Source organism: Mustela nivalis, assembly GCF_964662115.1.
Source record: "Mustela nivalis genome assembly, contig: HAP1_SCAFFOLD_284, whole genome shotgun sequence".
NCBI classification, from domain to species: domain Eukaryota; kingdom Metazoa; phylum Chordata; class Mammalia; order Carnivora; family Mustelidae; genus Mustela; species Mustela nivalis.
The window spans coordinates 442,581-465,617 of record NW_028136357.1 but is presented as its reverse complement, the minus strand read 5'-3'; the positions used below and the strand labels follow the sequence as shown (position 1 = coordinate 465,617).

Below are 23,037 nucleotides of genomic sequence, written 5' to 3'. Positions count from 1 at the left end.
CATCTTACCTCTCCCACCCTCCTGTGGGCTCCAGTGGGCTCCAGTAGGTCCCAAGGGACAGCCTGCCTTCCTTGCAAAGCCCAGTAGCACTGGGAGCAGAAACTGGGGCCAAAGAGTGAGCACCCTGTTTGACAAGCTGGACCAGCCACCTCTTCTTCAGATGCAGGGGGAGCCCTGGCATGCTGACTCCTCCCTTCTCCCTTTCCCCTTTCCTCTTTCCTCCCTCTTTTCTTCCCCTCTCTCCTTCCCTGGTGGTGCCCTTTCCCAATGCCCACTTCATCCCTTTTCCTTTCTACATACCTGTCTTCTAGAGTTTCTTCTCTTTCCTCCCCATTACTTCCCTTCATCTGAATCTCCTCTTTGGTCCCTTTGTCCCTGCTCTCTGCTCCTCCTCCCCTTCCCTGGCCCCTGTTCAGCTCCATACTGAATGCAGGCAGAGCTGGACTAACATGCTCACTTGCTAGCTCAGCCACCCTCCAGAGAAGTCACTCTTCGGTGGCCACCTTCCTGACCCCCTGGTCGCTTCTCCACTTGTTCAGATATTGCTCTGAAGTCTGAGGAGGACAGAGCGGGGCTGCCACAGAAGCAGGCCAGAGGAGAAACCAAACCATGTGTCCACACTGTCCCCCAGCACTGCTGCTCTGAGAGCTTTCGGAGTCCTCAAAGGGTTAGGATTTAGGGGCTTCTTCAGAACCGGGAGTGAAAACAAGCATAGGTCAAAAGAAAAGCGACGGCCCCCACACAAAAATAATAATCACAAATGAAAACTATGTTAACTCTGAGTCCCAAAGTCGAAAAATTGCCTTGAATCTGTCACTAGAAAACACCCAAGGCCTCACTCTCTGGGTTCTGGGTGCCCTGGGAATGGCAGGAGGCTCTGAAAAGCGCGTGGGGGTGCAGAACTATGGGGGCTAGCCTGCCCGCTGGCAGGGGGGGGGTACCTCCTGTGGCGCTGTCCCGGCCTGACCCCCTGCGGACAGGGTGTGGCGCAGCGTCTGGGGTGGTCCTGGTGCCCTGGGGTTGGCGGGAGGCTGCGCCCAGCTCCTGGACTGCGTTTTCTGCTTCAGGTGAGGGCGTGTCGTGGTGTCACTTTACCTGTGAGCAGAGGGTCCTCCAGAGAAGCCATGGGTCGGGGAGGGGCAGCAGGCGGCAGGAACGGGAACAGGACACCGCGGCCTCAGGGGCTAGGCTGGAGCATGGGAGTGCAGGGGCAGCGAGTATGGTGGGTCCTGCAGTCCCAAATGGGCTGCAGCACAGCACACTGGCGCTGCGCGCCCCTCCTTCCCGCCTGGGCAATTAGCAAAGCCCCTCTTTCGGCCGCCCCCGCCCCCTCCCTCCTGAGTCCTCTGAGAGCTCACTTCCAGCTTTGGAAATAAGCAAAGACTCTTCTCTGCGCTGGCCCCGCCCCCTCACTTCTGAGGCCAGAGCCCATGCTGGGGTGCGGGGCTAAGCTCCCAGTGAAGCATCTCAACAGGAAAAGGTCCACCCAAGGGAAGCTCAAAGTGATACGTGCCAGGCACTGGGTCAGGTGTTGGAGCTAAAGGGAAGGAGAGCTTGGAGGCTGGCTGGGGAGGGACATCCATGACACAAGCACAGCTAGAAACGGAGGCCAATGCTAGAAAAGAGAGAGCATGCTGCATGGAGAGTGTGTACCATGGGGCTTGTGAGCTCACGAATAAGTGGGAGTAACTGGAGTGGGGAGATGGGGGAGAGAAGAGGGTCTTCCCATCAATGGGAATCACCTGTGCTTGGAGGCAGGTGCCATGAGAGGTCTCCACAGGAAGAAGGAGGCAGTGTCGTTGAAGGGCAGAGAGATGGGGCAGAACAGCCATCTCCATTCCTGTGTGTTCATAGGCTTCCAACGTTTAGATACACCCTTGTTCGTGGTGTATATGTTGGCAATTCTTCCAGGTTTCTGTTGTTTTGATGCTCCATCAAGACAAAACAACTTCCGCTTATCTTTTGTCTCTCGAAGGCATAAAATGACTCTCGCTGACTTATGCACAAACACTTTGGCTCTCTTCTCCTTGGGAATAGCATAACCTATGTCTTCCCTGTTTCTTCACTTGCAAGCTATGAGTATCTTTATAGTCGAAGGAAATCTCCTATGGTCAACAGAAGGACGAGCTAGTTTAATATTTGCTGTTTTCTTATGGATGTTTTCTACCTTTTTTTTTTTTTTTAATTTGGAATTTCAACCACTCTTACAAACTGTTTGTATTGACGGGAGACTTTAGTCCTGATACTGAATGTATTATTGATAGGTAATAGTTCACTTTCTCATTTCGGTTGGCTTCTGACTTGGATTCTATTTGCCTTTCACCTATATGGTATTTTCTTGGGGTTGCTTCATTGGTACGATTCCTCGCTTCCTTCCCATATTTTGCATGTCTTATCTTTGTGTGTTTGCATGTGCATGTGTTAATGCTGTGTGGTGTGTGTGTGTTTCACATCACAATTATTATTAAAATACGAGAGAATGGAATTCGGTCTCTTGTGGGTAGCAATTCAATTTGACATGCCTTGAAATCTCACATTCCATCAGTTTCAGGAAATCTCCTGCAAGGAATGTCATCTCTTGTCCTCTTCAAGTAACACGTGTTCTCACAAAACTGCTTTCCAAAGAACAGCACCATTTGAATTTCTCATTAGAGTCATACTGTTTGTACCAATACCCTTTCTTTTTCGTATGATTCTTGAGTGTCATGAGTTAGTGAAATCGTCTGTCTGATGTCGTTCTGAGAATGATAGATGTGACAAAGCCCAATGCTCTCCGCAAGACTGCCATAAGAGACAAGTGGAAGAATTCCTTCTTGCTTATGTCTCAGTACGAATTGCGGTGACATGGAGGAGAGTGAGATGGTAGTAGTGTCTAATAACCTCATGCTTGTCTTCAGCTATGAAGGCAACAGGAAGATGAACACAACAACTGCATTGGGGTGGAAATTGACCTGAAGCCTACAAGATAAACTCCACAGCGAAAGAAAACGGAAGTTGCAGAGATGATGGGAGAAGGTTGGAGACATGGCTCAGGGGATATTTGGTTGGTTAGTGGATCAGAGGGCTGGATCCCATGAAGAGTACCAAGGCACAGGAGAGCAGGGCACACTGGGAACCCACAAGGAACCTGTTTCCCAGTGCCGTTGACTGTGAGACGCAGAGGGTCTGAAGGGCACGAGTACTTTACAACACAAGTGTTGAAGGCTGAAGTTTTCCTATCAGCAGGCTTGGCACACATCAACTTGAAGGAACACCATCTTTTTCCTGCATATGACACCAACAAGCGACCAGGAGCAGACAGCCTGGAGACAATGATCAGAGAGAGACAATACTAAGTGACGCACTGGGAAGATGGTGAGTAGTGGGAGTGATTCCGTGAAAGGCAGTGTTCGTGGAGATGTCTCAATGTGGACATAATAAATTTTGGGCTCTCGCAACAGCAGCATCAAGACAAAGCTACTGGCCAAGACAGGTATGTGAGGACATAGGCTGCCTAGCCAGCCAACTCGAAATCCCGACAGTGGAATACTTGGAAAACTGCCTTCCTCAGTCCAAGATGCTTAGTCCAAGGACAACGACTCTCCCATAGGGGACGAGAAGAAAGCTTTGACCACATGTTCTCTTCTGAACACAGCATTCTGCAGGCCTGCGTTCTGCTGAGTTGCTCGAATTTCTCCTTTCACAGGCACACCAGAGCCCACCAAGGTAAACCTCTGCATATTCAACCCGGACCCTAAAAACAACAAACGGCCGGAAAGGAGAGCTACAGCAAATGACTGGCCTCCAGGACAGGGTCAGCCACAACACAAACAGCAGTGGCATGCATGCCACATACACACTCACAAACACACACACACGCACGCACTCAACAAACCTTAAGGGCCAGCCCTGGGTACTCCGGATCTCTTCCTCCTAAATAAATTACCCTCAGGTTAGAAAGCAGAATGAGTTTAACGAATACAGAGAGGTGACAGAGACTTAGATCCAATGCAAAGATGAAAAAATCAATTGATGCCCAGGTAAAGGAAGAAGGAATGATTATGGCTAGGCAATCAGAGTGAACCCTCTACATAGAAAACGCCCGATGCGGGATTGAAAGCAGGGGCCTGGATACTCGCTGTACGTCAGAAAACATAGGAGATATCAGAGAGTCTCGAACCACAGAGATAAAACTGATAAAGATAAAAGCACCTAAAGAACTCCTGAAGAGAAGATTGGTAGGAGACTGTACACTGCAGCTCCATGCAGGATCCCATGATCTTACCTCCAGAGGCTTTTCCAAAAATTCCAATGCTGTTTCAGTTCTCATCATTTGAATTCGGGTGGCCCTCCAAAGATAGGGTCCTTATTCAAAAGAGCGAGACTGATACAAAGTGAAGGTCAAGCAAACGTTAATTTTGCACAAAGCATCGAGAATCATATTGACCGGTCAGGGCCTTCTCTTGCAAAGAGGCAACCCCTCCCAGCCTCAGAGACTAACATTTATAGCGGTAGTTTAGCCAGGCTATACAGACGTGGCCAATGAGATAACAATACAGAAAAAACTGCACAGTCGTGCTAAGTCTGCTACACCACAAAAACAAAAATGCTAGGTAACACATGGGTGGACAATTGGATCTCAATTTACCCTAGTAGATATATGCGTGCCCCTCTAATGGGATGTCTTCACCTGGCCTGATTCACCCTTGTATCTAGGCTTTGAGAGTAAGCTCCTCTGGGAGGAGTAGGGTCAATTTTGTTTACAGCATGGGTTCAATATAAGTTTACTGCAGAAACACAAAATGACTCCCTCTGGCCTAGCGGACCTTATAATGAGTAGCTGTAGCATCCCTAGAAATAGAGCCAAAATGACTTCCAAATCTTCAAAACTGACGATTTACCAAAAGCAGATTCTACATCCTAGAACCTTAGGTCCAGAATGGACTCATGTACTTGGAGTCCACAGGAGCAAGCATGGAGCATGTTGGAAAAGACCCATAGCCCAAGTGAAGCCATCTGAAAGACTTCCATGCCCGTTTCAGGAAGACAACTTGTATCTTCAAAAGGACGCATTGAAGAGGATTCAAATGTCAAAGAACCTGGAGCATTCCCACAGGGTCGTGCAGATACCCTCTGGAGGAGTACATGTAGATGTGACAGCACAAGCCTGCCTTCACCCTCTCATGAACATCCCCCAAATAGTTTCATGGGATAAGCAAACAATGCCTCTTGTGGAAGATGGGCGTGTTCTAATGGAGGCAGCAGAAGATGAACAGTGGGACAACAAAGGGCCATTAGAGAGCCACAGACAGCGTATGCTACAGGTTGGTGAGGATATTCAGGAAGACAAGGAACTGGAGAATGAACATTGGAGCTCTGAGCGAAGGTCTAGCATTTGAGATAATGGGAGGTTCTCTGAACCTGGCTGCCTTCCATAGAGATCTAGGTCCAAATTAAAGAAAACATCCTCTGGCCACAGTCAATCCTTGTACCCCGGTTGTGTTTTTGTCTTTTTGTCAAACAATGCACATGCACATATTTGACAGAGAGACAGAGAGATCACAATCAGGGTGTAGAGCTGGAGAGGGAAAAGCTGACTTACCCCTGAGCAGGGAACCTGAGACCAGAGTCGATGCCAAGACCCTGGGATCATGAGTTGAGCTGAAGGCCGCCTCTGAACTGATAGACACAATCCATGACACAACCTTTGACTTCTGAATATGTCCTAGTTCTAGACGTGAACCACTGCTCTGTCATTGTTCACAAATGAAGGGGAAATGGATTTTGGCTTGGGCTGGTGTTGCTTGAGCAACCTGGCCTGCTTTGAGAGCTGGTATAGTTTGTCCTCTTGAGGTAAGTGATTTGGCTATGTACAAACTACACTCCCACGCATATTTAGGTAAAGAGAATTCCTCCATTGAATGAAACTATGTCTTGTGGTTCCATGCTTCTGTGGATGGTGATGTGAGTCCTCCTTGCCTCTGAATCTGGATCTCTGTTTCTGCTCCCAGATGAGGGACAGTTTTAGCTCTGAATTCTCAAATCCATGTTCAGCCCTCTTTTTTTTCTCTCACTCCTACTTCTCCTACAATAAGCACCTCTTTCTATTCCTTGGAGTCAATGACTTTCCTAAGCTCATTGTCATGTTTCATCATTCTTCCTTCTTTCTTTGGATTTGTTTCCTTATTTACCATTCCTTTTCTGCCAGGTCAAAAATTTGGTCCTTTGCTTCTGCCAGCTTCTTGGACTTTTCCTTCAGTCTGCTACCAATCTTTTCTTTAGAAATTCTTTATTTATTTTATTTTATTTTATTTTACTTTATTTTATTTCTATCAGTTTAATCTATGTGTTTTGAGACTCCCTGATATCTTTCTGCTTTCAATCCTCCATTGGGCGTGTTATATGTGAGGTTTCACTCCGATTACCTGGCCATGATAATTTCTTGTCTTCTTCCTTGGCAACAATTGATTCTTCCATCTTTGTCTTGGATATAGGTCTCTGACTCTTTCTCAGTATTTGAAAAATCAATTCTGTTTTTTATCCTGATGGTAATTTCTTTAGAAATAAGATATCATGGAGTGCCCAAGGGCTGGCCCTTGAGGGAGTCTCAGGTATGTGTGTGTGGCATGCATGCCCTCTGCTGTTGTATCATAGCTGCCCCCTGTCCTTGAGACCAGTCATCTGCAGAGGCTCTCTTTGCCAGCCTTTTGGTGTGTTTGGGGTCTGGGCTGAATAGGCTGAGGTTTAGCTTGGTGGGATCTGGTGTGCCTGTGAAAGGAGAAATTCAACCTTCACAACAGAATGAATGCCTGTAGCATTCTGTGGTCAGGGGACAGCCTATGGACAGGGCTTTCTTCTAGTCCCCTATGGGAGAATCTGTTCTCTTAAAATGAAGCAAGTTGGACTGAGGAACACAGTACCCTATGTGTTCCATGGTGAGAATTTCGTGTTTGCAGGAGAGGCAATTAAAGCCCTCACCAACCTGTCTTTGGCCAGTAGCTCGGGCTTGATGCTGCCTGTGCGAGAGCCCCAAATTTCTTTTGCCCCCATCAAATCATCTCCAAGAACACTGCCTCTCACTAATGTACAGCCAGAACCCACCATCTTCCCACTGTGTCACCTGGTATTGTCTCTAATCGTGGTTTCCAGGCTGTCTTCACCTGGCTATTTGTTGGTGTTCTCTGACAGAGAAATACAGTGTTCTTTTGAGTTGATATGCCAAGGCTGCTGATCTAAAATCTCCAGGCCTCAAGGCCCTTTGTTGGCATGAACTAGTATGATTCAGACCCCCTGATGGTCAGAATCAATGGAATTGGAGAACGTACTCCTTGTGGGTTCCAAGTGTGCTCCGATCTCTTGTGGCTTTGCCCATTGCATTGTCTCACTGCCTTCTGAATTACCAACTTTCCACTTTTCCCCTAAACCATGTCTCCAGTCTTCTCCCATAGTGATTGCAACTTATTCTCTCTTTTGCTATGGAGTTTGCTTTGTGGGCTCCAGTTCATTTCTGCCATGTTGAAGTTGATGTGGTAATCTTCCTGTTGTGTTCCTGGATAAAGACAAGTCTGGAGTTACCAGACACTACTACCATCTCACTGTCCTGAAAAAGCCCCACAGAATCTTACCCAGCCATAAGCAAGAATGAATTCTTTCCACTTGCCTCATGTGGCAGAATTGTGGAGAGCATTAGCCTACGTCACATCTATCAGTCCCAGAAAGACAAATAACATACAATTTCACTCTCTCATGACTGTCAAGAGACATATGAAAAAGCAAGGGAAAAATGGACAAATAATACGACACTACCCAGGCACACAAAATGTGGTGTTTGTTGAGGTCAGGTTTGAGAAAATATGTGTTTATCAAAGAGGACAAAAGATGACATTCTTTGTAGGAAATGTGGCTGAAAGAGAGGGAATGTGAGTTTTCAAGGCATGTCAAATGGAACTGCTATCCATTAAATACCGACTTCCTATCTCCATCAATTTAATTATAATTGTTATTTGAAACACACTCAGCACACACACACACACACACACACACACACACACACACACACAGATAAGACACACAAAAGATGGGGAGGAAGGGAAGAATAGCACTAATGAAGCAAACCCAAAAGAAAAGAACTGAGAGAAAAGGATAAATTCCAAGACACATATTCACTCCAAAGATTAGGTCAGGAAACCTACAAAATCTCAGCTCTGTAGTAGTGACTAAAGCGTTTGAAGCAGTAATCAAACCCCTGTCAACACACAGATGGCGAGGTGCAAATCATTTCCTGTTCAACTCTTCTAGACATTTAGAGAAGGCAATGCCATTTTCTTCTCATCAATTCCACAAATGGAGGAGGTGGATGAACTCCACTTTACTAGTATAAAGACCCAATTCAAATAATGACATTTTAGGAAATAAATTATATTCCATTTCAATAATTAAACATAATAAAAATATAATTCTTTCCTTTTCTCTGTCTGTCTTCACCTGCATTTGAAAGGGCCAGCTTGTTTTTGTATTATTTTGTACTGTTGAGGAAGCCAGCCTGTCATCCATCATCCATTTTTGACAGAGTATTCACTGATGCTTCAGTTCCATATATGACCTAGTACTCCGCCTAAGATATGCCAGAACTCTTCAACACCCATTAGCCCGTTCCCTCATTCCCTGCATGTCTCTTTTTTCCTTGACTCTCAGCTTGATTCCTCAGAGTTCTGAGTTACTCTTGGTTTGTCTCCTTCTCTGACTTATCCCCTTCAGTTTTTCCTTCTTTCTACTAAGGGCCGTGGTATTCGTCCTAGGGCACATATGAGAGAAGCCATATGATATTTCCCTATGTCTCCTTGCCCATTTCATTTCACAAACCCAGTCCTGTGGCATTCATGCCAGTGGTAGAATCAAGAGTTCATCCTCCCTAATTGCTGAGGAATACTCTGTTGCCAATATGGACCACACCTTCTTTATCCACTAGTCTTTGCAAGGACATAGCAGCTCAATCCTCAGTTCTGTTCAAGTGAGCCTTATATAAGTGTTGTTCTTGTTGCTGTTCTGTTGAGAAAGCCTGCCTATCATCCATCATCCGTTTTTGACAGAGTATTCAGGGATGCTTTAGTTGCATGTACGTCCAGTGCTCCTCTTAATATATTCCACAACTCCTGACTACCCATTAAGCAGTTCTCTTTTTGGTAAACCTCAGCTGGATTCTCAGAGTCCTGAGTCACTCCTGGTAGGTCTCCTTCTCTGACTTTTTGCCCGTCAGTATTCCCTTCCTTTTCCATTTCCCAACAGCAGGGCATGGGACATTCATGTCAAGGCAAGGTCCAGGGGTTCATTCACTTCGATGGCAGAGGAGTACTGAGGTGCCGAAATGGACCCAAACTTCCTGATCCACTAGTCCTTGCAAGGGCATTGCGGCTCACTCCAAAGGTCTGCTCGAATGGGCCTTGCAAGCCGTCTATATACGCCGTCCCTTTCCTTCTGACTAAAGAGTCTTGGTCCACATGTCTATACCCGTTACCACAACAAGTACAGTTAACTAATAATGACAACGGTTTCGGTCCAGGCCTCTTCATTGAGAGTTAGCTCAGATGCAGAATATCACTCTCCTCAAAGACTTTGCAAAGGTATTTAAGGGAAAGCCAGGTAGACAGAGGCCTCATCCCTTAGCCGCGTGTTTCAGAACACTAGGAGACGAGGACACAGACGGCACCATATAGCGATGCCCTCACCTTTTACCTCGGAAAGGGACTTTCCGTACCTTAGTCATCACTGACCCATAAGCAAAAGATGCTGACAAAGTACGCTCTCACCCACAGGACGAGAAACCCCACGGAGAGCTGCTCATACACGCGACCTCACCTTTTCTTGAGATATCTAGAAATTGTAGTGTAAAAGGACACCTTGCCGTCTCCGGGGATATGTTGGCCTAAAGGAAGGTATACTGAATGTCATTTTCCTTCCTCTATGTCTCCAGAAAGGGGAAGTTTGACATTAAACCACAAGACATCCTGAGTTCTTGATCAGGTTCAGAGGGCTCTTGTTTTGTCCTTCCTGGGGCTTCCTACTTAAAGCCATAGGACACCAAGGTCATGGGAGAGGGACAGCTGCTTCAGTGAAGCCAGCATCTGTGATGTCACAAAGCTTTGAGGTCATAGCAACCACTCCTCATCAACCCAGGCCTGATCACTACACTTGACTGGAGTAGTCATGGGTGTGCCAAGAGGACCCCAGGCCATCCCAAACTGCTGGAGCCGCCTGGGTCTCTCACCAAGGCAGTTTGCGAAGCGAGTCGGTGTCACCTTCTCCATGGCCCAATTCATAGTATTTGGTCGTGAGTGTCAGCACCAGCCCTCTGGACCTCGGAGAAAGGCAAGATGCCGCATTCCATCTTAGCACCGACAAGCCAAGAAACTAACAGACCGCAAGCAATGCCTCAGGGGAGGAAATCTGAGCCCTGCGTAAGGGTGAGACCCTCCCACCAAATCATGGAGCATCTCAACAGGAAAAGGTCCACCCAAGGGAAGCTTAAAGTGAACCCCCGCAACCGTGCCAAAGACATGTCTGGAGTCTTCCACAGAAAGCACACGAGTACCTCAATGGTCTCCAGAAACGGTGCCAACAAGGCCTCCCAATCTTCCAAAAAGACCATGCATCCAAGGCAGAGTCTACACCCTAGAACCTTAGGTCCAGGACGGACTCATGTTCTTGGAGTCCACAGAAGCCAACGGAGAGCATGTTGGAAGAGACCCATAGCCCAATGAAGCCAACTGAAAGACTTCCGTGCCCATTTCAGGAAGACAACTTGTATGTGCAAAAGGACGCATTGAAGAGGATTCGAATGTGGAAGAACCTTGAGCACTCCCTCATGGTGGATCAGCTACCCTCTGTGGAACTGCATGGAGATGTGGCAGCACAAGCCTGCCTTCACCCTCTCATGACCATCCCCCAAATGGTTCCATGCGATAAGCAAACAGTGCCTCTTGAGGAAGATGGGCATGTTCCAATGGAGCCCCGAGAGGATGCACAATGTGTTAACAAGGGGTCAGTACAGCACGACAGACAGCGGATGCTGCAGGTTGGTGAGGAGATCCAGGAAGGCAAAGAACAGGAGAATGAACAAGGAAGCTCCAAGCGAAGGTCGGGCATTTTAGGATGGTGGGAGGTTCTCTATACCTGGCTGCCCTCCATAGGAACCTAGGTCCAAATTCAATAAAACATCCTTTGGCCCCAGTCAATTATTGTGCACTGTTTTTGTCTTTGTTATCTTATCGAACATGCACATGCACGTTTGGACAGAGAGGCAGAGAGATCCCAATCAGGGGGTGGAGCTGGAGAGGGAGAAGCTTACTTGCCCCTGAGCAGAGAACCTGAGAACAGAGTCAATGCCAAGGCCCTGGAATCATGAGTTGATCTGAAGGCCGCGTCTGAACTGATGGACACAACCCGGGACCCAACAATTGACTTCTGAATACCTCCTGGTTCTAGACAGAACCGCTGCTCTGTCATTGTTCAGAAATGCAGGGGATAAGGATTTTGGCTTGGCTGCTGTTGCTTGAGCTATCCGGCCTGCTTCGAGAGCTGGTATAGCTTTTCCTCTTGAAGTCAGTGACTGGGCTATGGACAAACTATTCTCCGATGCCTATTTGCCTAAAGAGAATACCTCCATGCCTAGATTTTCAGGGGTAATGGCACTATGTCTTTAGGTGCTCCGCTTCTGTGGAAGGTGTTAGGAGTCCTCTGTGCCTCTGATTCTGGACCACTTTCTCTGCTCCCAGATGAGGGTCCTTTTCAGCCCCGAGTTCTCCAATCTAGGATAAGCCCTCTTTTCTTTCTCTCACTCTTACTTCACCTACAAGAGGCACCTCTTTCATTAACTTGGTGATTCCCTAAGCTCACTATCATGTTCCATCAAAGAATACATTCAAATGGCCAACAGACACATGAAAAAATGCTCCACATCACTCGGCATCAGGGAAATACAAATCAAAACCAGAATGAGATACCACCTCACACCGTTCAGAATGGCTAAAATGAACAAGTCAGTCAATGACAGATACTGGCGAGGATGTGGAGAAAGGGCAACCCTCCTACACTGTATGTGGGAATGCAAGCTGGTGCAACCACTCTGGAAAACAGCGTGGACGTGCCTCAAAAAGCTGAAAATAGAACTACCCTATGACCCAGTGCTTGTAGTACTGGGTATATACCCTACAGATACAAACGTGGCATTCTGAAGGGGCACATGCACCCAAATGTTTATAGCAGCAATGTCCACAATAGTTAAACTATGGAAAGAAACTAAATGTCCTTCAACAGATGAATCGATAAATAAGATGTGGTATATATGTTCAATGGAATACTATGCAGCCATCAAAAAAAAATGAAATCCTGCTATTTGTGATGACGTGGATGGAACTAGAGGGTATTATGCTTGGCGAAATAAATCAATCTGAGAAAGACAACTATCATATGATCTCCCTGATATGATGAAGTGGAGATGCAACATAGGCAGTTTCGGGCGTACGAAAAAAAAATAAAAAAAGATGGTATTAGGAGGGAGACAAACCATAAAAGACTGAATCTCACAAAACAGACTGAGGGTTGCTGGGGGGAGGTGTGTTGGGAGAGGATGGTGGGGGTATGGACATTGGAGAGGGCAGGTGCTATGGTGAGTGATGGTGAGTGCTGTGAATCACAGACCTGTACCCCTAGGGATAAAAACACATTATATAAAAAATTTTAAAAAATAATTTAAAAAACCCATTAAAGAAAAAACACAGATTGCAAGCCCAGAGCTAATCTCATATTCAATCAAAACTTTTGAAAGTTTTCCCCTTAAAGATCAGAAGAAAGACAAGTGTGTCCATTTTCACTACTCTCATTTGACACAGTAGTGGATGTCCTAGCCAGAGAAACAAGGAACACAAAGAAATAAGAGACTCCAAAAAAAAAAAAAAAAAAAAAGGAAGAAGTAAAATTTTCTTTTTTTGGATAACATGAACTTACATGTTAAAAAATCCTAAAAAATTCACAAAAAATTTGAATAAACAAATTTAGTAAAATTACCAAATACAAGATCAATATATAAAAGAAAAGAATTTTGTTTTGTTTCTTTTTTTTTTTATGGACTGCTTCCCAGTTTGTCATGTCATCCTTGTTCAGTGATCACGCTAATCTTCTCTGCATCATTCCAATTTTAGTATATGTGCTGCCAAAGTAAGCACAAGACAGGAGCATTTTAACATTCTAATGATGAACTATCTGAAAAAATAAAGAAAACAATCTAATTCACAATAGCATCAAAAATAATAAAATACTTAGGAATAGATTTAACTAAGAAGATGAAAGATCTGTACTCCATAAACTATGACATTGATAAAGAAATTGAAGGTGACAGAAATGGAAAGATAGCTCATATTTATGAATGGTAAGAATTAACATTGTTAAAATGTCCATACTACCGTAAACCATCTGTAAATCCAATTCCTATCAAAAATCCAATGTTAGGGGCGCCTGGGTGGCTCAGTGGGTTAAGCCGCTGCCTTCGGCTCTGGTCATGATCCCAGGGTCCTGGGATCGAGCCCCGCATCAGGCTCTCTGCTCAGCAGGAAGCCTGCTTCCTCTTCTCTCTCTGCCTGCCTCTCTGCCTGCTTGTCATCTCTCTCTGTCAAATAAATAAATTAAAAATCTTAAAAAAAAATCCAATATTATTGTTTTACAGAAGTAAGTAAAGAATCCTAAAGTTTATATGAGACCATAAAAGACAACAAATAATCAAAGCAGTTCTGAGAAAGAATGAAGAAGGGAGATTACACTTCTTGATTTGAAACTATACTACAAAGCCCTCATGCTCAAAACAATAAAGTATACTGGCATAAAAACAGACCAATAAACAAGTAGAACAGAATTGAGAGTCCAGAAATAAATCCTTTCATACAGTCACCTAATATTTGACAGGGGCCAACATATGTAATGGGGAAAGATAGTCTGTTCAATAAATGATATTTAAAACTGAATAGTCACATAAACAGTATGAAAAGGGAACCTTATATCACTCATAAGTCTGAACTTGAAATAGATTAAAGACTTAAAGGTGATGCATGAAACTAAATTTCCTAAAGGAAAACATAGGAAAAATTCTCCTTGACATTGGTCTTGCCAATAGTTTTTTGGATACCAGACTAAAAACACAAGCAAAAAAAGCAAAAATAAATAAATGGTATTACATCAAACTAACGTTTCTGCATTGCCAAAAAAAGGGAGAGAGAATGAAAACACAATCCACAGAATGTAAGAAAATACTTACGAATCTTATATCTGAAAAGAGGTTAATAACCAACAGATACAAATAGAAAAAAATATATGATTAAAAAAATAGCAAAAGGATCTCAATAGACTTTTTTTTTCAAAAAAGTTATATAAATGACCAACAGGAGCATTAAAAAGTGCTCAACGTAAAAATCTCAGGGCAAAGTCCTTATGTTGTTGTTGTTGTTGTTTACCTCTGAAAAACACAGCAAGATATTAGAATATATACTACCAAAAAATTGAAACTAACCAATTTTGGTAAATATTGGGGAAAACGGGGAACTTATGCACTGTAATAGGGATATAAATTTGTATGGAAAACAGTATGGAGATTATTCATATTATTAAAAGTAAAATTACCATATGATTCAGTAATCCCACTTCTAGGTATCTATCTAAAGAAAACGAAGTTCACTGTTCAAAGACATATCTGCACTCTTATGTTTATTATAAAATTATTAACTCTAAGCAAGAGATGGAAATAACTTCAGTATCCATTAATGGATGAATGAGTAAAATAAGTATGGTAAATATATACTACGGAATACTACTTAACCATGAAAAATTAAGAAATACTGCCATTTACAACAGCATGGATGGATCTTGAAGGTATTATTCTAAGTGAAATATTTCAAAGATTTTGTATATTTTTTTAATTTATGTATTATGATATCCCTTACATACAGAATCTGAGGAAAAGGAAAACTAATGAAAACTTAGAGTTGAGTTGACAAGGGGTGAACCTGGGGTGGAGTAAGGTGGTCCAAGGGTGCAAACTTGCAACTATAATATGAAAAAGTTCTGGGGATCTAATGTACAGCATGATGATCATAGTTAATAAGATATACATACTTTTTTTTATTGTGCTTCCCTTTATTAAACTTTGCATATATCACATTCTTACAAGTTGAAAGTTTATAGCAATCTTGTATAAAAGAGGTCTGCTGCCACCATTTTTCTAACAACATTTGTTCATTTTGTGTCTCTTTGTCACATGTTGGTAATTCTTGCAATATATCAAGTTTTTTCATTATTATTGTATTTGTTATGGTGATCTGTGATCAGTAATTATGACCCACTGAAAACTCAGAACTAGTGTACTTAAGGTATATACATTGTTTTTCTTTAAAAACATAATGCTTTTGAACAGTGCAGTATAGTTTTTATTTTTTATATGCACTGGGAAACATAATTTTTTATATGCACTGGGAAACCAAAAAATATAATAATTTGACTTAGTTTATTGAGATAATCACTTTATTGAGGCAGTCTGGAACAAAACCCACAAGACCTCTGAAGTTTATCTCTACTATACTATATACATAAAAGTTGCTAAGAGAGTAGATCTTAAAATTCCTTATGATAAATGCATAAAAAACAGTGGCAACTATACGAGATAGTAGATGTATTAACATTTTTATGTAGATTATATTGCAATAAAGATGTATACCAATTTATCAAATTGTACAAAATTTACACAATGTTAAAGGTTTGCAATGTTATAAGAAATCATTTCTTAAATTTACAAATATGTCGATTTTTTTCAATAAACCTGGAAAAAACTTTTTGTAGAATTAATCTATTTTTCAAAAAATGAAGTAAGGCAGTAGAAACTGCAACTAACTCTGAAATAATAGAATATAAAATCCATTTTCATTATATACACTGTGACAAAAAGTATTACTTAGTTTACAATGGAGGAGTACTTATGAAACATGAAGGATGGTCTATAAATAAGGCTGAAAGAGCTCAGTTTTAAGGTTTAAATTTAAAATCTTCTTTTGAAATACTAAACTGACCACCCAGTGTTCCAAACATCAATGTCTTAACTGCATGAATTTATTTCATACAACTCTATAATCTAGTTTCATAAGAAAACAGCATGCAAATTTTGAATAAGACAGACTTGCTTAAGTTTCATGTTCAACAGTAAAGGATACCTCCCTAAAAACAAATAGAAGACAAATCAGCATATTTATTATGATAATTATTATTCATAAAGAGATTCATATTGAATTAGGGAATATATATCCTCAGAGGGGGTAAAGTAAAATGAAATTTATTTTGGTAAATGTGTCTATGAATAGTCAATACAATGCCTCAATATAAATGAATATTACCATTTTGAACAATTTAATTACTATTACTAGAATTATTATAAGTATAAAAATAGCTATCATTTTAGCATGGAATATGAGATTCTCATGCTCCATGCTTCATCACATACACACAACAACGCAGCATAATAAGTATTATCATCACCATTTCATGGGTGAAAAAACTGAGGCTAACACATTTGGATAACTGGTTTATGATTACATGGGTAGCAAAAATGCATCACACTAATTTAGGCTTTATGATTTCAGAATTGTACTCTTACCATTGCACATTCTATTACTCTGTAAATACTTGGCCTGTTTTCATTTGGTTCTTTAATTTTATTCATGTGGTGATGGCTTAAAGCTTCATTTAAAGGAAGCTTAAAAATTTCATTTAACCACAAGCTCCCAAGAATTAAAAATGCCACGGATCTAATGTAGACATGGATATCATTAGTTAATGGGTAACTATATATTTTCCACTCTAGTGAGATAAAAGAGTATTTTTCTAAGTTTTAGTCTCTCAGTGTTAAAAAGGACTTTGTTAAAATAGAAATATTTAGACAAAGGTGATCAAAAGTCTGGATCAGGTCACCTTAAGGTAAATATTAGGAAACTGAGGAAACAAATGGAGATTTGAACACTGAGCTATGATATAATGAATGGTTTCAAGTATTTAGTAGAGTATAGAAAAGCCCTTTAAAGCCTGGTCTTAGCCTAGCATTGCAGCTTCTGGGATATCTATCTATCATCTATCTATCTAGATATAATGTGAAAACTTTTTTAACTTAAAGATTTTGAGAAATAGAACATAATCAGCACCATAGAAGATCTGTTTATGATAACAACCTAGCCCCTCCTCCCAGTTTGTTAATATTCTCTCTTATTTAATGTAACATTGTGCAAATAGACCACTACTGATCTGCTGTTATGAATGAAATAGCTATAATCATCTGTTTGCATATCCTGGTGAAAATATTCATTTAGTTCCATGTTGTATTTCTAGGAATGGACCAAATTTTTATTTTTATTTTTAAGTTTTCTAAATATTGTCCAACTTACCTCAAATGTTTTTATTATGGGCACTTTCATTCTTTCACATTCTTGCAAGGCAATTTTACTGTTGCCCAATATGGTAAGTGTGTAATAGTATGTCATTTTAGGTTTTAATTTATTATTAATTTAATTTAATTTAATTCCAGATTCATAATAAAGATAAACAGTTTTTATATATGAGTGGCCATTTGGATTACCCTTTCTGAAAAGTGCATGCTCAAATCTTTTGATATCTTAACATTGTGTCATACTGACTTCTTTAATAGTAGATTTTCTGAATGAACTTTTAGCTGTGTAGGTCTTCTCTATTTTATTTTGAACTTGTTTTCATTTCAAAATCTTTATATTTATTTTTATAATCTGCTTTTATTTTTCTTTGTCTATTATCTATCTATCTATCTATTTATTTGCAAGCAAGAGAGAGCGAGCAAGTGAGAGTGCAGGGAGGGATAGAAAAAGAAGGGAAAAGAATCTTAAGCAGGCTCCAGGCTCAGCACAGAGCCCAACTCTGGGCTCTATTTCACAACCCTGACATCATGACCTGAGCCAAATGAAAGAGATAAAATAAAATTAAGGTGTTAAAAAAAAAAGGAAAAAGAATTGGAGGTTTAATTAAGTGAGCCACCCAGGCACCCCTGTGGTACCTTAAATTAGCTGTCATATTTTTAAAGTTCTAGAGTATCCATTTGTTCATTTATAAAATCTTTCTCAATATCATTTTTAGTGTCAGTTTTTGGTTCAATTTGCTTCCCCTCTCATTTCTTTGAGCAGAGTAATCAAGCCATTTTACAATCTTTATTGATCATTTTAACATCATACTTAATCCCATTTTGTCTATCAAATCTTGTTAATGGTTTTTCTTTGTGTGCTTTGTTACATTTTGCTATGTTCAAGACATTATATTTGAAACTCTTATTGAGTAGGGATAATTAAGAGCTATAATAATGGTATGGTCCTCCTTGGTAGGATTTTCTCTTATATCTGAGACTCTACAAGACAATCATACTCCAAATTCAGTGATTGACTTTCTCAGTTTACACAGAAGGCAAGGTAGGCTATAGTCTTATTTCTGCTTCTCCTTGTGCTTTGGGGATCTCAAGTTAAATTTGGGTTGTACCAAAGTCCTCAAATTTGATTGCTGCTGGATTTTGAATTTTGTTTCTCTAGTATCAAGAGTCTATGAACAACACAGCTCAGTGTGTTTTAGCAGTTTCAAATGCTCTCATAGCTAAAATGGCTTCAGGGCATATATCTCTAGGCTCTCATTGTATTTCGTATTTTGGCCCAGTAATCCCTCACTTATTTTTATAATCATTCTGATATTTTTAACTTTAAAAGCTATTTTGTCTGGATTTTTAGTTGTCTTAAGTAGGAGTTTTTAGATCACCATTACTAGAAGCAACAACAAATATACATGAAAATATCTGCAGTAGTTTATCACATCTTTATGGCTTTGAACTTCCATAAGCTGAGGCATCCTTCTCTAATCACTTAGGCAAACTCCAATTTACCCTTTAAAACAACCCAAGAATTGCTTCATTTAAGAACATGTTCAGGGATGACTCTTCCCCACTGTTCTTACCAACATTCCCACACACTCTTTGCTACCCAAAGCTTGTTTATGAACTTTCGTTAGGTATATCAGCGTGACCAGAATTTTGCTCTATTGTATTTTTGTCCTTTAGAGCTTTAATTAAATATGAATTCCATAGAAAGTCTGTCCCTTTTCTTTCAAACCTGGGTTAGTTATTTCTTCTCATTCTTTGTCAGAAGTTACTTTATTAGAGAAACTTATAGCTCTATTGTGACTTTGGAGCCTTTACAGTTTTTCGACTGGAAAAATCACCCATCCCTGAGATTTTTACGCAGCTTCCTAGCTGATATTATTCAGAAATCTGTTCAAAGCAGACTTTTTCAGGGAGGCCCTTTTGGACCACTCAGTTTAAAAACCTCTTCTCAATCACTGCTCTTTTAAAAATGTGCTTATTTAGTTCAAATATGCATCTCTATTAAAGAAAAATCAGTACGTTTTTTTTTTTAAAGTTGGCTTACCTATTATCTATCTCTCCCATTAAAATGATTCCTCTGGGCTGGGGTTTTGTTGTGCTCATCTTAGGCCAGGCACTCAATAAATTGTCTCTGAATGATTGAATTGTTTGACTCCCTTGCTAGATTCTCAACTTCATGAGGCCAAGGATTGTTCTATTCAGTCCTTCTTTATCCTCAATGTCTGTTATATTGCAGTCACTTACATGACTAATGGGAAAAATCACAGAAAGAAAGAGTTAAAACTACATAAAAACCCCGTAGGTTCAATAACACAAAGCTTTCTAAAATTATTTAGCCCAGGAATTGAATACTGGCTGCACTTTTGATTTTTTTTAAATGGTATTGAATTTAATTTAAATGGAAATACTGGAATGGTAGAATAATAAAAAAATTATAAAAGCAACTTGCTCCTTAAAGTAAGAATTATATAGGACATCTCTTCTAGAAGCAAAATTTTCAAATGACAAACATCTGAAAGCATAGAAGGAGAAGTAAGAGTGTGAATTGTATTTCAATGCTCTTTTCTTTATATTCAACAAACAGCTTCATTCACACACCTTTCCAATTTTTTCAACTCTTTTGACAAAGCCTTCAGAGGAGTTACTGCTGATGACAACCATCACAGCCTAACAGGAGAAATTTTATAAAGAAAAATAATAGCATGTTTTTCCCAAATTGTTAAGGATATGGTGAAGCTCTGTCGGATTCAAAGGAGGAATGTGCAATTCCATGCTATATATAATAATAACTTGTTTTAATAGTGGCTTTGCAATTTTTCAGATATATCCATTTACTGAAACCACTATCAAATAAACAAAAACAAACAAATGAACAGGGGTTCGAGACAGAAATTATCTAATCTAAAAATAGCACATGTTCACAGAATACACAACACATATCCCAAGTACTACTATAGGTTTCAAGTAATAGTCAAAACAATAGTAAACATGATTCAGACCCTACCAGTCAAATCATAAATGGGACCTTAACTGTAAATCCTTATCTTTAGATCAAAGCGGGTAATTGGGGGCTGAAGATACATTATAGAACTAATATGTTATAGAACTCCTCTGAAATGAGTCATTTATTCCATCACTTTTCCTGCACAGCTGCTGACCCATGTTTTGGTTCCTGGAAATAGCTGCTACCCTGTCATACTTCTTAAAAGCACATATATTGATAACTCTACTCATTCCTCCATTCCTCTGTGACTGTCACTGTGTTAAAATGTGGAGTCAGCTGACTCACTTGTGATGGTAATAAAGTAGATGAGTTTGCAAGGTATTTTGTTATTTCTAAAAATGCAAAAACCAAATTACATTGAAATCATAAGGGGTGTTTCAGGGAGAGCTGTAGGATGTGGTTTCTTGTGTAATCCACAGAGATTAGCTCCAACACATATTTAAACTCTCCTCTAGGAGCAACCTTAGTGGTAAAGCAAGAAGATAAACAGATGTATACACACCCTGGCACAAAATTATCACTTATGTTTGGCTTCCTAGTCTCCTCGCGTTACTTATTTATCTTAACTTCTCTCTGAAATCAGGGAACACAGAATCTCAATCAGTAGACATTTTTCTACTGAATTACCCAATAGTCCGATCATACCCCTAATACTTTTTAAAATTATTTCACTCATAATCCCAAATCTGCTTTGCTTCCTCATCTTAGTACACTGTAATTTGATTTCAAAATGAGGACAGTTGTCAGTAATGCCACATTCATTCATCTATTTTACAATTCCATGTGCTTATAACTATGAAGATATGTTAATAACATCCATTCCAATAAGCCACCCTAAATTTATTATCATGAAACAAGACCTCAAGAAAGAGAATTCAAAATCATCCATGTATTTGCAACTTATTGCAATAAAGCCTTTATCAATAGACTTCCCTGTGCACATGGTGGTCAAATTGCTGGTGAAAACCAGCCAGATCTATTACAAGCTTTCTCATGGCTTCTAGGTAACCCAAGTGAGCCTTTATTGATACTGGGAAGGGATAAAGCAGGGAAGGGATAAACAGTGCTATAAGATTTGGCTAGACAAAAGTAATGACTCTCATTACAAAGTGAGTATTTTTTTTTCAAGCTTTAGTTCAGTTTATTTTTCTTGTATAAAACTATGTAGTAGCCACAGCTGGAGCCTGGGTCCTCTGAACAGAGACTCTGGTGTGGGTCTTCACAAGATGGTCCGTGAACTCCTGATAGGGAGACTTGGTGAACACAGTCTCCTTCCAGAGATCAGGGGTGAGATAGCTGTAGGTCTTGGAGATGGCATCGAAAGTAGCCTTGGCAAAGTTCCCTAGGGTGGCAGTGCAGCCCCTGGCCGAGGTGTAGCAGTCGTCAATACCAGCCATCATCAGCAGTTTCTTGGGCACAGGGGCCGAGACAATGCCAGTGCCTCTGGGGGCGGGGATGAGACGCACCAGCACAGAGCCACAGCGGCCAGTCACCTTGCATGGGACAGTGTGGGGCTTGCCGATCTTGTTCCCCCAGTAGCCTCGCCGCACAGGGACAATGGAAAGCTTCGCCAGAATGATGGCTCCGCGGATGGCAGTGGCTACCTCCTTGGAACACTTGACATCCAAACCGACGTGTCCATTGTAATCTCCGATGGCGACAAATGCCTTGAACCTGGTCCGCTGGCCCGCGCGCGTCTGCTTCTGCACAGGCATGATCTTCAAAACCTCGTCCTTGAGGGAGGCTCCCAGGAAGAAGTCGATGATCTCAGACTCCTTGATGGGCAGGGAGAAGAGATAGATCTCCTCCAGGGACTTGATCTTCATGTCTTTGACCAGGCGGCCCAGCTTGGTGACGGGGATCCACTCCTTGTCCGCGGCCTTGCCCCCGCGAGCTCCGCGGCCTCGGCCCCGGCCCCGACCACGGCCCCGGCCCGCCCCGGCCCCGGATGCCGCTGCCGAAGCCACTGCGGAAACCGCCGCGGCCTCCCATTCCAGGGCCCCCGGGCCCTCCGGGCCCTCTCGCAGCACCGGCGTCATCCGCCATTTGGTGTTCTCTCCGAGAGGAAACAAAGTGAGTATTTTAAAGCAAAAGAGCCTGTTGGGAATATTGTTTTATAAAATAGTGGTTTTTTTTATTAACTTTTTAAAATTCAATTAGGTAACATATAGTGTACCAATAGTTTCAAATGTAGATTTCAGTTATTCATCCATAGCATATAATAGCTAATGCTCAGTACTTACTGTTATAGCTTCTTGAAAGCAGAATTTTAACCCACTGAGCCACCCAGGCGCCCTTGAAAGCAGAATTTTAGATCACATTTTCTGATTACTTCCATGTCGTACAACACTTTCCTGCTAGCAACCTTCAAAACATACTGTTTGTTAGAGGAATTTCTTTAATAATAAATAAATAGGAATTCATTTAAATTTATAAATATATAAAATAAATAGGAATTTATTTAAATTTATTTAAATATTACACACTGTTTCATTGTTCATAAATAAGGTGATGATATTATAGCCATTAGTTGGTAGCACTGATATATCACTATCTTTTTACTTCTCAGTGCATTCTCTTTACACAA

General features: G+C 41.2%; 1 protein-coding gene across 1 annotated transcript in view; it reads right to left on the bottom strand.

The window, feature by feature from the left end:
* LOC309857051 (small ribosomal subunit protein uS5-like) overlaps positions 1-22,503 on the bottom strand; it is a 252,578-nt gene extending 230,075 nt beyond the window's left edge. The window contains exon 1 of the mRNA XM_082749932.1: positions 21,944-22,503. Coding sequence (XP_082606058.1) covers positions 21,944-22,489 — 546 coding nt within the window. The 5' untranslated portion in view covers positions 22,490-22,503. The remainder of the gene's footprint in view (positions 1-21,943) is intronic.
* Positions 22,504-23,037: the final 534 nt, after the last annotated feature.